Source organism: Erythrolamprus reginae, chromosome 1, assembly GCF_031021105.1.
Source record: "Erythrolamprus reginae isolate rEryReg1 chromosome 1, rEryReg1.hap1, whole genome shotgun sequence".
In the NCBI taxonomy this organism is placed as follows: Eukaryota; Metazoa; Chordata; class Lepidosauria; order Squamata; family Dipsadidae; genus Erythrolamprus; species Erythrolamprus reginae.
The window spans coordinates 191,313,048-191,330,498 of NC_091950.1; the positions used below are offsets into that span (position 1 = coordinate 191,313,048).

The 17,451-nt window shown below is 36.1% G+C and overlaps 1 protein-coding gene across 2 annotated transcripts in view; it reads left to right on the forward strand.

Annotated features, from left to right (window-relative positions):
• Positions 1-17,451, forward strand: part of MAP3K20 (mitogen-activated protein kinase kinase kinase 20) — a 128,829-nt gene that overhangs the window by 72,715 nt on the left and 38,663 nt on the right. Inside the window, exons 12-15 of one of the 2 annotated variants that reach the window (XM_070731768.1) lie at positions 9,689-9,733; positions 12,139-12,169; positions 13,049-13,188; positions 14,946-15,008. In XM_070731768.1, the coding sequence (XP_070587869.1) occupies positions 9,689-9,733; positions 12,139-12,169; positions 13,049-13,188; positions 14,946-15,008 (279 nt within the window). Of the gene's footprint in view, positions 1-2,538; positions 6,866-9,688; positions 9,734-12,138; positions 12,170-13,048; positions 13,189-14,945; positions 15,009-17,451 lie in introns of those variants that run through there. The other variant, XM_070731769.1, reaches the window with a different exon arrangement.

Consider the following 17,451-nt stretch of genomic DNA (forward strand, 5'->3'; position numbering starts at 1 on the left):
GCATCCCTTTGATGGGGCTTTGCTTGTTTGCATGGCCCAATTTCTGGCATGCTGTGGTCCAGTGTCGGTCCACAGACCAGGGCTTGGGGACCCTTCTGTAGACGAAAGACCCAACATATAAACTTTGTCTCATTTTGGACTTTTCTAAAGAACTTGCACATTTTGAAATAGTTTATATACTTTTAATGGCTTATCTAAAATATCCCAAGAGAAGGCAATCATTTTTATATTTCCTTAGTAAACTACATGGATGTGTCTATAAAGCAGAGGTGGGGAAATATGGCCCCTTTTTAACTTGTGGACTTCAATTTCCAGAATTCCTGAGCTGGCCACGAATTCCTTGAGCCAGTCAAGAATTCTGGCTCGAGAATTCTGGGAGTTGAAGTCCACAAGTTATAAAAAGGCCATAGCTTTCCAGCCCTGCTGTAAAGGAATCAGGCAATGAATTAAAGCCGAAGTAGATTATTATTTTATTTTATCTAAAATAAGTTATGTCTGGCAAATGGCAAAGCCAAACATTTATTCATTCAGAGGTATGTCCTCTTTGTATAGCTCACTCAACCTTTTCCTTATCCCACATGGATTGGAACACCCTCGCATTGATTCTCCACCAATTGTTTGTTTGGGGGTTTATTGCAAAAAAAATTAATAGGCTACTGAGCCAGAGTGAATAACTCAAGAGTACTACAGCTGGTGTTTTGAAATTTGGATCCTGTGATTCTACTCCAACTTCCTACAGCTCTGTCATGCTACCTTTCAAAACTACAAAATATATTTAAGCGTTGTTCTGGCCTGAGTTTGAACATGCATTTCTTTGTATGATTAGGCTGAGAAGAAATAAATTGTATGAAGAAAGAAACAGCTTAGCCCAATCACTGGGAATGGCTGCAATTTTAAGCTTCACATCAAATACATTATCAGGAACCTTAAAAAGCCAGAAAGCTCTATCAGAATGGCCATGTAATATCTGCCCTATTAGTTGTTGCAAAAACACAGCTGGTGGGTGCAGTATCCGTGCATTAATGCAGAGTGTCTCACTTTTCCCCCCCAGGAACTAGGTTGTCAAGGGGACAGCCAAAAAGTCTCATTCAGGCAATAGCTAATAGTTTATATAGACAAAAGAAATGTCCAGCAATTGCCAATGAAGTGGAAAGGAATAAAATATGACACAATACTTTTTTTTTACCCCCACAAATGCCTCTGCTTGGATAGGTCACAACTTGCACATTTTCCTTTATTCATAGACATATAAGAATGCATACACTTCTGTTTGCATAGAAAGAAAGTCTCCCATCCTCCTTATCTCCAGGCAGATCCCCCAAATTCTTGAACAAGCAAGTATAAGAAGATAACAGAGAGTAGGAATATATAAAATCATTTTGCCTATTAGCAAAATTGAATGCCACCCACAATATGACACTGTGGGGAGTTCCTTAGGATTCTCTCAGAATAAGTATTTACCTTGTCTTCTGGAATCTTTTCCAGTAGCGTAGCCTGAGTGTGGAGATGGATTTATGTAATACAGCTGTAACTTGTGCAGACTGATTTATTTTTTAAAAATCTATTTTTTTTAAAAAAAATAAGCCACTTCTACCTATTCTTGGCAGCCACTGTCCAGGAGATGGAGACTCTTGTGTCCATCGTAATTTGTGGCATGCAATATTATCCTGTAGGAAATAATGGAAATTTATTTTTGTGCTAAGGAGCTGTCATAAAGTATCACAGCCTACTGAGGTGATATCATTTATCTATTAATTATTATTTTCCAGTTTTTTAAAAAAGTATGAATTGTTTATTAATTCTGACAAGTCAGAATTTTATTTATTTCTCCAGAATTAATTCGATTGTCAACCAGTGGTGGCTTTTGATTCTAATTTAAAAATGGACACATAAAGCAGACATAAGACACACACACACACACACACACACAAATCAATTTTGAAAAAAAAATCATTTATCTATTAATTATTATTTTCCAGTTTTAAAAAAAGTATGAATTGTTTATTCTGACAAGTCAGAATTTTATTTATTTCTCCAGAATTAATTCAATTGTCAACCAGTGGTGGCTTTTGATTCTAATTTAAAAATGGACACATAAAGCAGACATAAAACACACACACACACACACACACACACACACACACACACACACACACACAAACAAATTAATTTTGAAAACAAAATATGTTTTGATTATTTTTTTCCTTTTGCTTTGTTAAATTTCTCAGACTAGATTGTACTACCAAAAAGAAACAAAAACCCCAGTCTTCTAATGATACACAAAAGTTATATCTTGCGATGCCTGATATATATACAGTACAGTATATGCCTTAGGTTTCTGATATTTTTATGGAGTTACAATAACCAAGCCTTTAAAAGAAATAAATGCTGACTTGGCATTTTGTATTGAAATTCACTAATCATTTTACTTTCTGTTTACTGCTAACTAATCTGGTGGTGTCTTTTGCTGGGATTTTAATTGGTTTCTAATTTTCCTTTCCCCCTCCCCCTCTGTCCTTCCTTTCCTTTTTTCATTAGTTTTGCTTCCCTTTTGCTGCCAGAATGTCTGAGGCATCTTACTTTGAATCTAAAACAGAGGAATCAAACAGTGCAGAGATGTCATGTCAGATTACCTCCGCGAGTAATGGGGAGGTAGCTGGCATGAACCAGAGTCTGAAGGCCTTGATGATGCAAGGTTTTGGGGATGTCTTCTCTATGAAGGAAGCAGGATCCACCCTGCATTCTGGAATGCAGATCAATATGCAAGCCAAAAAGAATTCTTCCAAAACCACCTCTATGAGAAAAGGGAAGAAGGTCAACCTGGCGCTGGGGTTCCCTGAATTCGACTTATCTGATGAGGATGATGAGGATGATGATACCGATGAGGAGATCGATTTTGAGGATGACAGTGATTAGCGGTAAAGGAAAGCTGTAAGAACTCTAGTCTGGCATCTGTTACAAAAGGGAGAGAAAGAAGGACATTGAGAAAAAAATATCCTATGTTTTTCGTTTCTGATTAAGAACAGAGCACCGTTTTGTTGCACAAAACCATTTTGTTTTCTTATTTGTGAGAAATCGTGTTCCTTATGTTTATACCCTCTATGTGGTTTCATTTTTTTTCCTTTCAGATTTAAAATTAATTTAAACAATTTTGGGTTGGTTGTTTATTTAATTTTTTTTATGTTGACCTATTGTTGACATCATTATGGCTTGACACTATATTAATGCTGAAACTGCTGGAGTTTTAAGTATACATCTATCATTGTTCCTTCCTTCTGTAGGTCTCTTGAGCAGGTTTACAGATAAAATTATAATTCCATTGGGGGTTTCCTTGCATGTTTTATAGCTGTACCGTGTTCCCTCAATTTTCGTGGGGGATGCGTTCCGAGACCGCCTGCGAAAGTCGAATTTCCGCGAAGTAGAGATGTGGAAGTAAATACACTATTTTTGGCTATGAACAGTATCACAAGCCTTCCCTTAACACTTTAAACCCCTAAATTACAATTTCCCATTCCCTGAGCAACCATTTAGATTACTTACCATGTTTATTTTTTTTATTAAAGATGGACGAAAGTTTGGCGATGACATATGATGTCATCGGGCCGGAAAAACCGTGGTATAGTGGGGGAAACCGCAAAGTATTTTTAAATTAATATTTTTGAAAAACCGTGGTATAGACTTTTCGCGAAGTTCGAACCCGCGAAAATCGAGGGAACACTGTAATTCCAAAGATTCATACATATACCCGTAAGCTGTATCTAGAGTCAGTTTGGTATAGTGGTTAAGACATCAGGCTAGAAACTAGAAGATTATGAGTTCTAGTCACATCTTGGCCACAAAACAGCTTGAGTAACCTTGAGCCAGTCACTTTCCCTCAGCCCTAGGAAGGATGCAATGGCAAATCACTTCTGAAAAACCTTGCTAAGTAAACTGCAGGGACTTGTCCAGAGGATTACCAGGAATCAACACTAATTAGAAGGCATGCACAAATGTGTCTGTATATATACAGTATTAAGATTTATAGGAAACAAATACTGCATTTTCAAATGTTCATTTTATCTGGCAGTACAGCTCATCTATTTGGGCAAAGAGAGAGAATGGAATTGCTTTTACCGATTCTAATAGAGATTTCCTGGCCTACAAGTAAATATCCTTAGCATTATTGTAAAATAAGTTTTCAAAAAATTTAATCTTGAATACCTGGATTGCTCTTGTGTGATAAATATATATTTCCCACACTGTTGCTTATTTATTCTCATTTCTGTCTCTTTCCTGTTGATAAAAATCTGAGTAAAAATGAGGAACACAATGTAGTGATAGTTAAATCCACAATCTTCTTGTGTCAAAGCAAACATAAAATTCAGATTTCCTCAAAGTATGATTATATTTCAAACATAATTTTATAGAAACAACCTAGGATCCTGGTTAGGGCTAGAACATGTAGCTGAGTGCTTTAGTTAATTTAAACAAAACTTTTGATTGAATGTTTCTAAGAATGTTCATTTTTTAAGAATTTAGGAATCTATAAAATGATAAAAGAGTTTCTTCTTGCACACTTTTTTTCTTCTTCCCTGGAGTTACTTCTTTTTATTTTACATGTTTTAGCATCCTGAAATAATTGAAAGGGAATCCATTGTGTTGATTCTCAAACCCTTCCAACACACTCCTTGTCTAGTTTGCTTTCTAAGGTGGAGTTCTCAGACAGAAGAAAAGCTGCAAAAAAGTTTCTACAGTGATTTGGAAGGCATATCAAATTCAAATCATTATATCCTAAAAAATTGATAGTTTGATTAATTCTATAGCCTCTGGTATATTCCTATTATAGTCTTAAATTGCAATCCTTTAAGAATATAACTGATGGTAAAGTTAATTTCATGAAGCTTACTTTTTAGTGAACAATTTTGCCTTGTAAATTATCTTGATTGATAGTTTTCTATGTGCATTGGGCTACAAACACACAGATATTTGGAAAATACGGATTGCTTATAGAAACAGGCTTTGAAAGTAGCTCCTTCACACATTTAACTTCCCAAGTTTTACTGTAGTACTGAGTATTCTGGATTAACTATTAGGACATTACTAAAACTTTATTTTGGATGCTGTGTTACAGAATGCATTTGTGCTACTGCATATTGCAATCAGATCTTAACATTTCTAAGTTTGAGTATACAAGCGGTATTATTTTGATAACAGTGAAAGTCCTAATCTTGTGTATACAGTATAATAGTTTATTGTTTTATGAGAAAGCATGGCAGTTACGCTTTAAAATAGTTAAACAGAACTTAGTAAGTTTTGAACAACTATTAAAAGCCTATTGCATTTGAAATCATACTATATAGCCAATGTGAATTTTGGAAGCTAAAGCCATAATGCATCTGGAGAGGAAATGTATGGAAATTGTGTCATATAGAAGTTCCATAGATACATTCTAAGAGAAATATGAACCTAATATGAGTACTGAGTACATATAGTAAAGGCAATCTACTGAAGAGAAGAGTCTATCTCACATGGAAAGTTGCCACTTGGTCCCGTGTTCTCCTCCTTTCCACGGAATCAAAATATGGATTTTGCAGAAGACCAAGGATGAATCCAGGTAGACCAGTAGCTCTCAACCTATAGTCCCTGGGGGGCGGCACAGTGTCATCAGAGAGGATATGTGAACGCTTGAAGAAAAGTTATTATTTAAATCTTGAGTTAAGTCCTTGGCCACAAAAGGTTTTTATAAGGAGTCCGTGATGAAGAAAAGGTTGAGGACCACTGAAGTAGACTATTATCTACTTTAGCATAATGTATTCAGAAATCTCTTCGGAGCTATTCTATTTCTCCCCTCTTTCATAAGATTTTTTTTCCCCTGAAAGAAAAGATCAGTGGTGTCATATAAATTAGTAATAGAATACAGTGTCTTTGTCGCCTTGTGTAATATCCATTGATAACCTAAGGTTATAAAGATGTTCTCCCCTAGTGTACTAAGTTGTGACAGATCAGAGGAATAATGGATTAAAAGGGACAGTGAAATTTACTATTTTAGCATCACAATATCTTCTGTACAGTTTAATAAATCTGTTGGTTTGGTAATTCCGCTGAAATCATTTCATCTTTCCCATTTTTTTGTTTTAATAAAATAGCATGAGAAGCAGTAACGGCTTCCACTCCTAAATATCTGCTCTATTTTTAGAAATAAGTAAAAAAAAAACATCTTAATTTTCTTTTCAAAACTTGAATCCAATCTATTCTTATTGAAAAGCTTGCCTAAAGCTTACTTGATAGGTACAGGATAATTCCAGAAGCAATACAGAGGCAAATTAACATAAACATTTTCACGCTATTTCAGAAATTTGTAAAGCCTCTGTCGAAATATGATCAAGAATGTTACCATTTGGGGAGGGGTATTGTTGTTGTTTTGCTTTTTACACTTTTGAAATGTTTTATATTGATTAATAAGGAGATAATGTTATTTGTATTCCAAATTTTTATGAAAATGTAAATGGAAAGTATTTCAACCATGTTTAGAAAAGCTGAGACTTATTTTCTGCTGTGCTGTGCTAACTCTGTGCCCAAACTACTATACAGTGTGTGAACAGAATATAAAATTTGTATGGAATGTGAAATGTTCTACTTCTGCATGGCGAGACATTTTTGTTATAGTATTTACTTTTTTCATTATATTATTTAATTATGTGATGTCTTGCTTCATTCATTTAATGGTTTGCATTTTTAATTATTCACAGGACACCAAAATGTAATTAGCTTTTTTTTTTTTTACAATTTGGTGTCATAAATCCTAATTTGCTGTGAACTGTTTTTCTTTGCTTCTCTTTGTTTCCATTTTTTGACTTTACAATAAACGTGATGACACTAAAAAAAATTATACAAAAAAGCTTGTGGCCCTGATTAAAAACATGATGTTTACATGGGGTACATAATGATATATCTGCACCAACTTTTAATCTGAGTTATGTCACCAAATGCATCACAAATGTCCTTTATTACAGTTATTTTCCTTCAGTGTTAATTCATGCATAAAAAGGATGTCATAGTCATTCCTACATTAAAACAGTTTAGAAACAATTCCAATAAATATATACCTGTACTGACATATGCATGGCACAAAAAGCTGAAAAAACTGAAACAATATATACTGTTCAAAAAAAATAAAGGGAACACTTAAACAACACAATATAACTCCAAGTAAATCAAACTTCTGTGAAATCAAACTGTCCACTTAGGAAGCAACACTGATTGACAATCAATTTCACATGCTGTTGTGCACATTCATCTTTGTACAGAACAAAGTATTCAATGAGAATATTTCATTCATTCAGATCTAGGATATGTTCTTGGAGTGTTCCCTTTACTTTTTTGAGCAATGTAAATTCATCATGGGGAGATACTATGGTTATATGGGCAATTCATTTATAACCATTCAGTGTTACAATGAACTTCACTTAATTACTATGTGACTTGCTTAACAACCACATGATTTGCTTTACAACTGACTGTTGTAAAAATGGACGTGAAGTCAAGTCTGTTTGTATGGTTCCTTCCTTGACTTATGACCACAACAATTTTGATTAAAATTCCAGTCCCAATTATGATCTTATATATACCCTATATTGAAAATAATTCTCAACAATATCATCTAGTATAGCCAATAGTGAAAGATGCCAGGAATTATAGCTCTGCAACATGTAGAGGGCAATAGATATCTTATCCCTGAGTACTCTGAAGTAACAACATTGAATTTGTAAGGAATATATAGGCTGAGCAATGTATTTTTGTAACCACTCTACATTGCACACCTAGTCACTAATCAATCAACTAAAGGCATATGAATCATGATTGGTCCTACTATTTGTTATTGGCAACTGCTGCTACATTTCAGACTGAAAGACAGCACATCTTCTAAACATGTTATAGATTGTTTTTACATACAGGAATGGTTGAAGAAGGCTATAATGTAGAGCAGAGATCTCCAACCTTGTCAACTTTAAGGTTGGCAGACTTCAACTCCCAGAATTTCCAGGAAAGCTGGCTGGGGAATTCTGAGAGTTGAAGTCCTCCAGGCTTAAAGTTACCAAGACTGGTGACCCCTGATATAGAGGCTATGTCAGCCTAAAGAAAGGTTTAGGACCCCACCTCCTTTTTAAAGTGATTGTTTTGAGTGAAGAGAATTTGCAGGCAAGGTCTTCTAGAAATCTTAAGGAAGTTTAAACTTCAACTTGGAACTTACAAATGTATGGTAGATATATTCTCCAATGACTTTTCCATGATATACAGGCCATATGATGTGGTGCTTAAGATATTGGAGCTGTTTAAGTCACCACTTGATTCTATGAAAATGATTTGGATAATTTTGGACCTTTCCCCCAATTTTTAAATCTTTGTATACCTTACTCATTATACTTTTAAATGCCAAATCAATTAACAATGAAGAAATCACTATGTTAATACGTCCATTTTATTCAAGCTAATAAACAGGAGTAATTCATGGTTTCTTTCAGAATAATCTGTTGGATTGCTATCCCATGGCTTCCTGCTCTTCTTCACCATATATTTCTGTTGAATATATTAAATATTAACTGACTAATTTCAGTTTAGTTCATCCCTTCTCGAGTTTGTTTCTGTAATTCTGCAGACTATTTCTCCTACACCCTATCAAATGAATTCACTCTGGAATACAGAAGTCTGGGCAAATTTGAATACCACACTAAACTATAAAGGTTTGGCACTAATACAGGTATTCCTCAATTTTCAACCACAACTGAGCGCAACATAAGTGCTGTTGTAACTTTCAGTAGTCACTAAATGAACTGTTGTTGGGGACTACCTGTATTGCATTTTACCATGGATGAGTTCACAACCAGGCAACCAGTAAAATCAGTAAAAGCCAACTTTTTTTCCCCACAATCTTACTCAGTTACTGGTGATCTTACTTCATTTCCCCTATTGATTGAATCTCAGCTTATTTAACAATCTGTTGTAAACTGCATGGACTTAAACTTAGGTGAGATGGGCAGTGTAGACCTTTAATAAATAAAAATAAATTACACTTTCTTTCTGTTACACTTTCTTTCTGTTCTCTACCATATCTCTAGTGTGCAGTAGTTTTCAGAACCGAGTCTTAAGTGTTCATTTCCTTTGAATGACATTCTCCATCATTGCAGGATATTTAACAGGCAATCAACTAACCATTCATTACAATTTACATAACTCACACAAAATTGAAAAGCAAATCTCAAACAGCCTCCTCAATACTAAGTTTGCAAACCTAAATTAAAATTTGTCTTAAGTTTAAAGTTCAAATTAGAACTTGACACATTAATTAAAAGCTAACTTAAGATAATTTGGTTGATTCCACTTTGAGGTTCTTATACACACAACGTGGCATCCATTAAAGTTCTGATCTGGCAAATAAAGGTAAAAAAAATAAAACAAACAAAGCTGTGGACTTGTTAATATCATAAGTCACCCAAAATGAGTTAGAATATTAATCACTTGGCTGAATGGGGAAGGGTTTTGTTTCAGAAAAGGGTACGTGTCATCTTTTTATCGGTAACATATCAGTTCAATCTTCAAAATTTGCAAAGAACCTGCTAAATAAAAACCATTACTAAAAGAATATGAAGAAATAGAGACCAAAAAAGGGGGAAAAAGAAACTGCACTTTTAAATGCATATTTCTTACACAGTTGCTGCCATCATTTGATATCGGTGCATGGACTGAAGAAGACGTGGTAAGCAGCCTTCATTAATTAAATCAATATTTTTTTCATTTTAGCTAAGACATCATTAGTTAAGCAGGCCTAAGGCCTAAGCCATGGTGGGAAATATGTGACTCCCTAATACCGATTCACTACAACTCTGTTTATTTCTTATCAAGAATGTTGGCTATGCGTAACAGGAGTTGCAGTCTAACCACAGTCTCCCCATCCTTGTGCTAAAACTTCACTTCTGTTGTGTGCAACATTGGTGGCACCTTCTTTCCTGCAGTTTAATTTACTTTAAATGTTTACAATGATGTTCACAAGTCTACTAGTTACATGGAAGTTCAGAGCACAATAGTACCTCTAGATACGAGCTGCTCCACATGCAAATATTCCACGTTACGAGCCGCGACGCGAGCGAAATTTCTGTTCGACACCCGAGCTCAAATTCTGGATACGAGCCGAGCTTCCGCTAGGTGGCGCAAGAATCTCCTTGCTTCTGGTTATCTCGGCGTGAAAAACAAAGTCTAAAGGCATTCGTTCGAGATGCGAGTTGATCAACTTAGAAGCTCGGGTCTGGAACAAATTAAACTCGTATGTCGAGGTACCACTGTACTGGCAAGGAGAAAACAATGTAAAGAGAGATTTAGAAGAAAAGAAAGTGGCCCAGAAAAAGTGTTTTCTATATGCCATCTATGTGGTTGGTTATAGACTTTAGGTGGCTTACAATCTGTAGAATAAAGTACAAATTCTGATAGAATATTTGTAGCTCAGGGTTGAAGTGTGGTGTTCTATGTGCTCTCTGAGCTTGGTTGTGTTTTTGCAGATGTTTCATTACCAAGCTAGGTAACAACGTCAGGGCTAGAAGGGATTGGTCTTTGATTGTTTGTTTACTGTCAGCTGTTACGAACTCAGACAAACAAGCTAATACTAAATAACCCAATAAAGGAAACATCAAGACCACTCCCACCAACATTGACAGGGCAAGCCACTGGTATATAAAATAAGAACAAATCCCATCTTCTGTTAGCACTAATGATGTTACCTAGTTTGGGAATGAAACATTTGCAATAAAATAACCAAGTGCGGAGAGCACCACAAAAGCCCCTGCAAAGTACAAATTAAAATGATAAATATCGTTTCAACTCTGGACAATTGGATCCCTTCAGGGTAGGTGACATGTCCTGTATCAAAATTCTTTGTAATGGCATAGCTGTAATATATTCCCATAATGAAAATTGGAAGGAGTCAGCTTGAACTTAGGGACAGGGGTATTCCAGACTGATGGAGCTACAATCAAGGAGACCTGTCATGTCCATGTCATATTCTGAATGGGGGGGGGGGGTGTGATCTGCATGCTGGGCTCCCACTTGGAATTTATTTATTTATTATTTATTTATTAGATTTCTATGCCGCCCCTCTCCGAGGACTCGGAGCGGCTCCCAATACAGTAGATGGGAAGAGTTTAGCTAGACCAGATACTCCTGAAGTTAACAAAGGTCCAAGCCATCAAATAGGCCATAACCAACACCTTGGGTTAGATCTGGAAGACTACAGGCAGCCACTGCAACTCTATTAGAAATGGTGTTACTCTAGTAAAGTGGTTCTACCCCATCAGCATACAGTCTGCAGCATTTGGTGTTGGCTGATGCTTCTAAATCAGCCTCATATACAGCAAATTGCATTCATCTAAAATAACTTTGCAAGACAACTAAGGATCTCAGTAATATGTGCATCAGTAATAATTTAGAAATTAGCATTTTAGTTTTTCTTATATTTATGGTGCTACATGCTGGGACTGTTTTGTCCTCAGGCCTACCATTAACATCTCAATGCAGTTTTAAGCATATGCTTCATAAACATCTTTGCACAGGAATCATTACTCTTAAATTACAAATGATTGTGCAAAACAATGTACGTATGTGTTTCAAAGAAGAAATATATGTTTGGTCGTTTCTTCCTTACATTATAAGTCCTAGAAATGTTCTTGATTTTTTTAATTAAATAAATGACAATGAGGGCTGCAAACCTCAAGCATATTAAAATGGAGATATTCTATGGAGAGTGTAAGCAGTGGTTGTCTTACTGTGTTCTGGCCAACCTTTACTCAAGGATCATTTCGGAGACAGAATGTGGACTCAAGGGCAAGATCTGATCCATCTCTCATGTTAGATTGCCAATTCATCTTTCTACTTTAGTCTACATCTTCCTTTGAATTGGCAACCGATGAGAGGAGCTGGATTTGGCCCTGGTTGCAAAATTTAATGTCAGATGTAAGATTAAAGTATGTTATTGTGTTTTTTTTTACACAATCCCTATTCATTTAAACAGCTTTCAGAACCACGTTTTTTCCCTCTCAACATGTTTTCTGATTAGATGTTCCATACAAAGCTTTTCATGCCTCAGATCATAAAATCAATGTCCTTTCTTCACAGTATTTTTGGATGCAACAGCTCGTTAGAAAAGGTAAGACTCTACATATGTCTAGCTCACAAAAGCTGAATGAATAAATGTATTGTGGCGATAGACTAAGCAAGGTTAAAAGCTCTAATACAACTAGGAAAAGCATATAAAAACTCTTTGAGTTGCCTTAAGTTGTCTTAAGATTCAAAGGAACTTAGCTAACTTTCTCAGTAAAGTGAAAAGAATGTAAGAATACTAAGAAACCTTTCTCTGATAGATATTACTCAATTTACATCCTCCCTGAGTTGACAGCATGTAATAGAGGAAGCCAATAAAAGTTTCTGTTAATATTTTCAATGTTAACTTTTAGAGAAGCAAAGGGTCCAATGAAATTTGTGTGTAAAATGGCTTCCGCTTTCCAAAATCAGGAAGGAAAACATTGTTCATTTAGTGGGATTTTGTTGTAGCAGCAGGTTGGCAAAGCACGGGCACCAAATTAAAACAAGAATAACATTTTACACATATATATATGCTGCTTCAGAGTCTACAGGTTTGCAGGCTCAGCATATTGCCCCAACAATTTGGGTCCTCATTTTACTGACTTTACTTATGGCTGTTACCTAACAAGGGTTGCCTCTTGCTGTTCTCCTGTTGGAAATATAAATCACTTGGTCACAAAGAATGGAGTCTTTTTTAGGCTACAGCAAGACCCTAAGTTAAAAAAGGAGAATATTTGTAGATCAGGGTTGAAATGAGGTGTGTGTGTATGTGTTTCATGTTGCTCTCTGAGCTTGGTTGTTTCCTTGAAGATTGTTTTCTTTAACCAAATTGGATAATATAATCAGTGCTAGTACAACCCAAAGCCCCTTGAAAGAGAAATGCAGCTCACAAAACTTGATCTTTCTATGTCCAGATTTCTGAACAATGTCTTATGATCTTAAGGTGATACATCTGGCGATATGAGTATGTATGCCAGCTTGTTTAAAGAGCATCACATCACTGGAAAACGTTTACTTCTTCTGGAAGAAGATGATTTGAAGGACATGGGAATTGTTTCTAAAGGACACATCATTCATTTGAAGGTACTTAAACTGCAAAGTTGGGGTGATCATCAAGCTATGAAAAAGAACTTGTTTGTTTCTAGTATTAAAAGTCTAATGCTGACAATCTACAACAAATATATTCCAGATTTATTAAAATAAAAATAAAAATGATTACATACAAAAATATTTCATGAGATGCTGAGATTTCAAGCATGTATTTTCTTGTATTGTTTTGCACAACACATAAGCAACTTGTCGTCACAAACTTCTAGTTGTGAGCATTGATGTGCTGAGCATAGACTTCATGAATAGGTAGTGAGGATGAGGGAGAATGGGAAATTGACCCTTTCACAGGGGTCGCTTAAGACCATCAGAAAACATATTTCTGATGGTCTTAGGAACCAAGAGACTACTCCTCTATCTCTCTCCAGGTGGATCCACCTACATGCAAATAGACTACTGCAATATATATAGTCTCCCTTAATTTTCAAATTCAGCAAAAAACAACATGTGACACACACACACACACACACACACACACATATATATATATTCATAGATTTTCATGGGTACAGGTATGACGGTCTTGGCATATTTGGGTTTCTCCCCTTGTAGAATTCAGAAATTTCTGGCAACGTTTCGACGAGGTCTCACTCGTCATCTTCAGGCTCGTGCTTCTGTCCTTGTTCTAGGGCGACACAGCGAGGTCTGAGCTGCCTTCCCTCTATAAATACTGGTGGGTGGATGTCGCTTGATGGCTCAGTAGCTGCATGCTGTGTTGAAACTTCCCGTGTTGAAACACATATTTTTGCTGAATATTTAAAATTAAGGAAGACTAGGATAGCGCTATTTTGGCCTTGCTCTGGCCTCAATCAGCTAGCCATACCCTTACTGGAATTTGATCCTGGGGCTTCTGCCTTGTAAGGCAGAGAATTAACCTCTAGGCCACCAGATCTGACCCCTTCAGCTTTGTACTAGGGAGGGGCTATATGTTTTTTCTGTTGGATCACCCTGGTATATTGAAGGAACGTCACAGCTCCTTTTTGCCTTTAGGCCCAACCCAGAAATATATAAATATATATATTTCTACCATGGGAACTTCTAGACATGTGCAGAAGCTGTATTTGAAGCACTGCACATGTGTCACTATCTTCTTTTCGGCAATTTTTTTTGCACTTAAAAAAAATAGGCACTGCGTATGCACACATGTGCAAAGTGCACGCATGCCCATGAGGCACAGCCATGCAGCGCAGGAAGAAGTGAACTGGCAGTGAAGTAAGTTAGAAACCACCCCTGAATTTCCTAATAATTTGGTTGGGGGGTCATCACAACATGAGGAACTATATTAAAGGGTCGCAACATTAGGAAGGTTGATAGATAATGCCTGTTTTCAGCATCATCCATCTTATGTAACCAGGAGATTTACCATTTTATAATCTACCTGTAAAACTGCTTTCACTCAGATCAGTACCACTCTGATCCAGTTTGGCCATTTCTAAGATATTTGCACCTTGATAAAACCCAACCAGGTTTTGATGCTTGGCTCTGATAGCTAGTCTACGTTTCAGTCACCATCGCAAAACGTCACCCACCACTTAAAGCTGATCACCTCCAACAACAGCAAGTAAGATTCCTGAGCAGCAGAAAGAATAAAATGGTGGTCCAGGAAAAGACTGTCCAGAAAGTGCTTTGTTGCCCTCCACCTAAAAAAAGTTGAATATTTTATGAGATCTCTACGTGAAGAATTGTTTGCAGCCATATCCTGTGTTTAACTTTCTATGTTCTTTCCTTCTTAGACTGCCATTGAGAAGCTATGCCAGGATTTCTTCAATATGTTTCATTTTCCACCCCTGATTAAGGTAAGTTTGGTTGTGTGTCTAATCACACTTGGCCAAATAAAGCATTTCGATTAAACAGGAAATATATGTACAATCAGGCCAGAAATGTATTAACAAGGGAGATCAGAGCATCAAAAGGAAGCTACTCTGAAAAGCTAAGGAATCAGTTCTCAACAAATGAACCAGCAAACATGTGAAGAACACTTTAAAATATCACTGGTTATGGCAAACCACCTTCCCAGACTGAAGGTAATAAACAATTGGAGGATGATCTGAACGTGTTTTATTGCAGGTTTGAAAGGAAACTTTAGCCACCCAACTCTACAACTCCCATCTCAGACACGCCAATAACAACCGAGCCTCCTGTAACTGACCCTATACCATTGGGGTCACAACCCCTAATGATCACAAAAAATGAAGTACAAGACCTATTTCACAGACAAAAGCCAGGAAAAGCTCCTGGCCCAGACAAGATAGCTCCTTCTTGCTTAAAAGGCTATGCTGACCAGTTGGCCCCCATCTTCACCTGAATCTTTAATAAATTGCTAGAGATGTGCTATGCTACTTCTCCCTTCAAACGCCCTACTATCATCCCAGTGCCAAAGAAGCCCACCATCAAGGAACAGATCAGTTGCTCTAACATCTGTAATTGTTTTTAAATGATTTTTTAAATTTTAAAATCCATATTCATACATATATCAATTCGTATACCTTGAAAACATAATATCAATAGCATATATATTCACGTAATTCTATCTGATCTTTTTTATTTTCATATCAGCACTTCTATCATATTAATAGGTTATCAGTCTGTGTTCATGCTTCCCTTTCTCATCCTCCCCCCAACTCTCTCCATCTCCCCCATCTACCTTTCTTCCCTTCTCTCCTTCCTCCCTCCCTTCCTCTCTCCACCCCACCTCTTCCTTTCTCCAACTACTTCCCCTCTCTCCCTTCTAAGCCTTCCCTTGAGTGATTTCAGTTCTAATAAATCTTATATTACACAGAATGATAGTATATTACTAAATAATTATGTTTTTGCTGTATCTTCACTTTTATAATATTTTTATAATATTTATAGCCATTATGCTTTAATTGTTGATATACAGTTTAAAGCTAATGTTATCATTTCCTTACATTCTAGTTTTGTCATCTGGGTTACATAATTTCTTTATTCCTAGTCTTTTAATTTTGTGCTCACTTTACTTCAATTTCTAACTATAGTCATTTTCTACCCAATTATAAAACTTCATCCAAACATTGTAAGATTCAGATTCTTCTCTATTTTTAAGATTCATTGTTATTTTGTTCATCTCGGCGCAATCCATTTTTTAAAGTATATCTTCTTCAAATGGGATCTTAGATCCTTTCATTTTTGTGCGAATGCAATTCTTGCTACTGTTATCACTTGTACAATTAAATATATACAATATCTTCTTTGCCAAAGTTATTTGGCAAAATGCCTAACAAAAAGACCTCTGCTTTTAATTCTAACTTTTGTTTTAACATTTTTTCAATCCATGTCTGTATTCGAGTCAAAAATATTTTTGCTTCTGCACAAGTCCACCACATATGATAACAAGATCCTAGTATTTGCTGGCATTTCCAACATTTCATAGTCTTGTCCTTAAACATTCTTTCTGGTGACATGTGCCATCTGTAAAATGTTTTATATAGATTTTATTTGTAGGCTGTTGCCATAATCAGTTTATAATTCCTTTCCCAAAGTTGTTTCCATTTATCCAATTCTATTATGTACCCAACGTTTTGTGCCCATTTAACCATAGTATATTTTACTTGTTCAAATTTTAACTTGACATGTAGTAGGTAATTATATAGTTTCTTGATCAAATTTTCATCTACACCTATTAATATTTCATCTAATTCAGTCTTTTGCAACATATTCTCTGCCTTACTATCTTTTTCATATCGTGTAGATTTTGTAGTCACATAAACCAGTCCATTATAATTCCTTGTTCCCTTAATTGTTGAATCGATTTCAACTTCCCTTCGCCTGTCAAAATGTCCTTACATCGTGGTATATTCTGCCAATTCACCGTGTTTGAAAGAGTTAATACTTCTATTATTGATATCCAACTAGGTATGCTCATATAGCATTTCCCTTTTATTTTTTTCCCATACTAAACATAATGAATTCCTAATATAATATCTCTGGAAATAACTGTATTTTGTTTTTCCCGTACCATATAAATGCATGCCAGCCTATCTGCAAATCATGTCCTTCCAATGTCAAAAGTCTTTGATTTCTTTAAAAAATCCCTTCTCATCCATGTCAATACCTCTGAAAACAGCTGATGGCTGGGAAGCTGGGCTGTGACTGCCTTGGGGGTCTATGACAACCCCCTACGGCTCACCATAATGTCCTTCCCTTCTTCACTGCTCACCTGAGCAGCTCTGATCCTAATTAGTGTCTCCAATCAGCTATGGTTGGGTGCTTCCCGCAGTG